Raw genomic sequence first — 849 nt, 5'->3', positions numbered from 1 at the left:
TATTTAGCAAAATATAAACTTTATTGAATATAAATGAGTACAAAAGTAAAGTGAAAACAAATATATAATTATATGAATGTAATTCAAATTAAAAATACTCTGATTAATAAGATTGATATCTTTAAGCTTTAAGCTGATCTTCTCCGACCCTCTTCGATCCTGTTTGTGGTTTCCTGCCAAACAAAAAAGTAGAGCATTAAAATTGTGTTATTAAATGTTAAATCTTGAACAAACTGTGATGCTGGAGTGCTGAAAGTTGTTACTTGACGATAACTTACTTTATCAGATGCTTCATGGCCCTGATGACCCAAGGCATCTCAGGATTGGTACAGACAAGCTTGTCTTTCACAGTGGAGAAACTGTAATCAGAAAAGAGAAAAGGCATTATTTCTACAGTCATGGTAGCAGCACCTATAACACACGTTGTAGTAACTAATTTTTATCTTACATTATTGACTTGATGTTGCAGATCTCTGTGTCGTTTTGAACTGTGAAACTCCTCAGTTTTTGTAATGCAATTGGTTTGTCATAATTCTTTGTGCAGCAAGGTCCTTGGTAGACTGTGAAAAAGAAACAGTGACATGTTAGAGAAAACAGTAATCCATCTATTTTTCATATCTCAGTTTACAAATTAGAAATAATATTATCCCAAAAAGAATAGCACAGACTTTTTCAATGATTCTAAATGAAGAAAGCAGTTTACGTACCGGTTTCACTGAGCGCTACCAGCAGTAGCAGCACAGCAGAGACGCACACAGCCAGCTTTGCCATCCTTCTCGGTCAGTGGTAAATCAGAGAGCTGATGTGGATTGTCAGATGGGACTGAGAGATAACGTCTGCCTCTGGCTG

The 849-nt window shown here is 35.9% G+C and overlaps 1 protein-coding gene across 1 annotated transcript; it reads right to left on the bottom strand.

Moving 5' to 3' along the window:
• ccl20a.4 (chemokine (C-C motif) ligand 20a, duplicate 4) lies at positions 1-849 on the bottom strand. Its single transcript, XM_032564743.1, has 4 exons — positions 708-849; positions 449-560; positions 279-359; positions 1-173 (listed from the first exon to the last, which is right to left on the bottom strand). The coding sequence occupies exons 1-4, from the start codon at positions 769-771 to the stop codon at positions 122-124; spliced, it is 309 nt and encodes a 102-aa protein (XP_032420634.1). The 5' UTR covers positions 772-849; the 3' UTR covers positions 1-121.

The sequence above is a fragment of the Xiphophorus hellerii genome, chromosome 6 (assembly GCF_003331165.1).
Source record: "Xiphophorus hellerii strain 12219 chromosome 6, Xiphophorus_hellerii-4.1, whole genome shotgun sequence".
Classification (NCBI taxonomy): domain Eukaryota; kingdom Metazoa; phylum Chordata; class Actinopteri; order Cyprinodontiformes; family Poeciliidae; genus Xiphophorus; species Xiphophorus hellerii.
The sequence above is the reverse complement of the archived record's forward strand: the minus strand, read 5'-3'. Positions and strand labels throughout refer to the sequence as shown.

Excerpts from the sequence above, each read along its gene's own strand:
- ccl20a.4 (XM_032564743.1), bottom strand. The coding sequence starts at position 771 with ATGGCAAAGCTGGCTGTGTGCGTCTCTGCTGTGCTGCTACTGCTGGTA. Across the intron at positions 561-707 it reads GGTAGCGCTCAGTGAAACCG|TCTACCAAGGACCTTGCTGC; the intron begins GTACGTAAACTG and ends TCTTTTTCACAG. Across the intron at positions 174-278 it reads GCCATGAAGCATCTGATAAA|GAAACCACAAACAGGATCGA; the intron begins GTAAGTTATCGT and ends TTTGTTTGGCAG.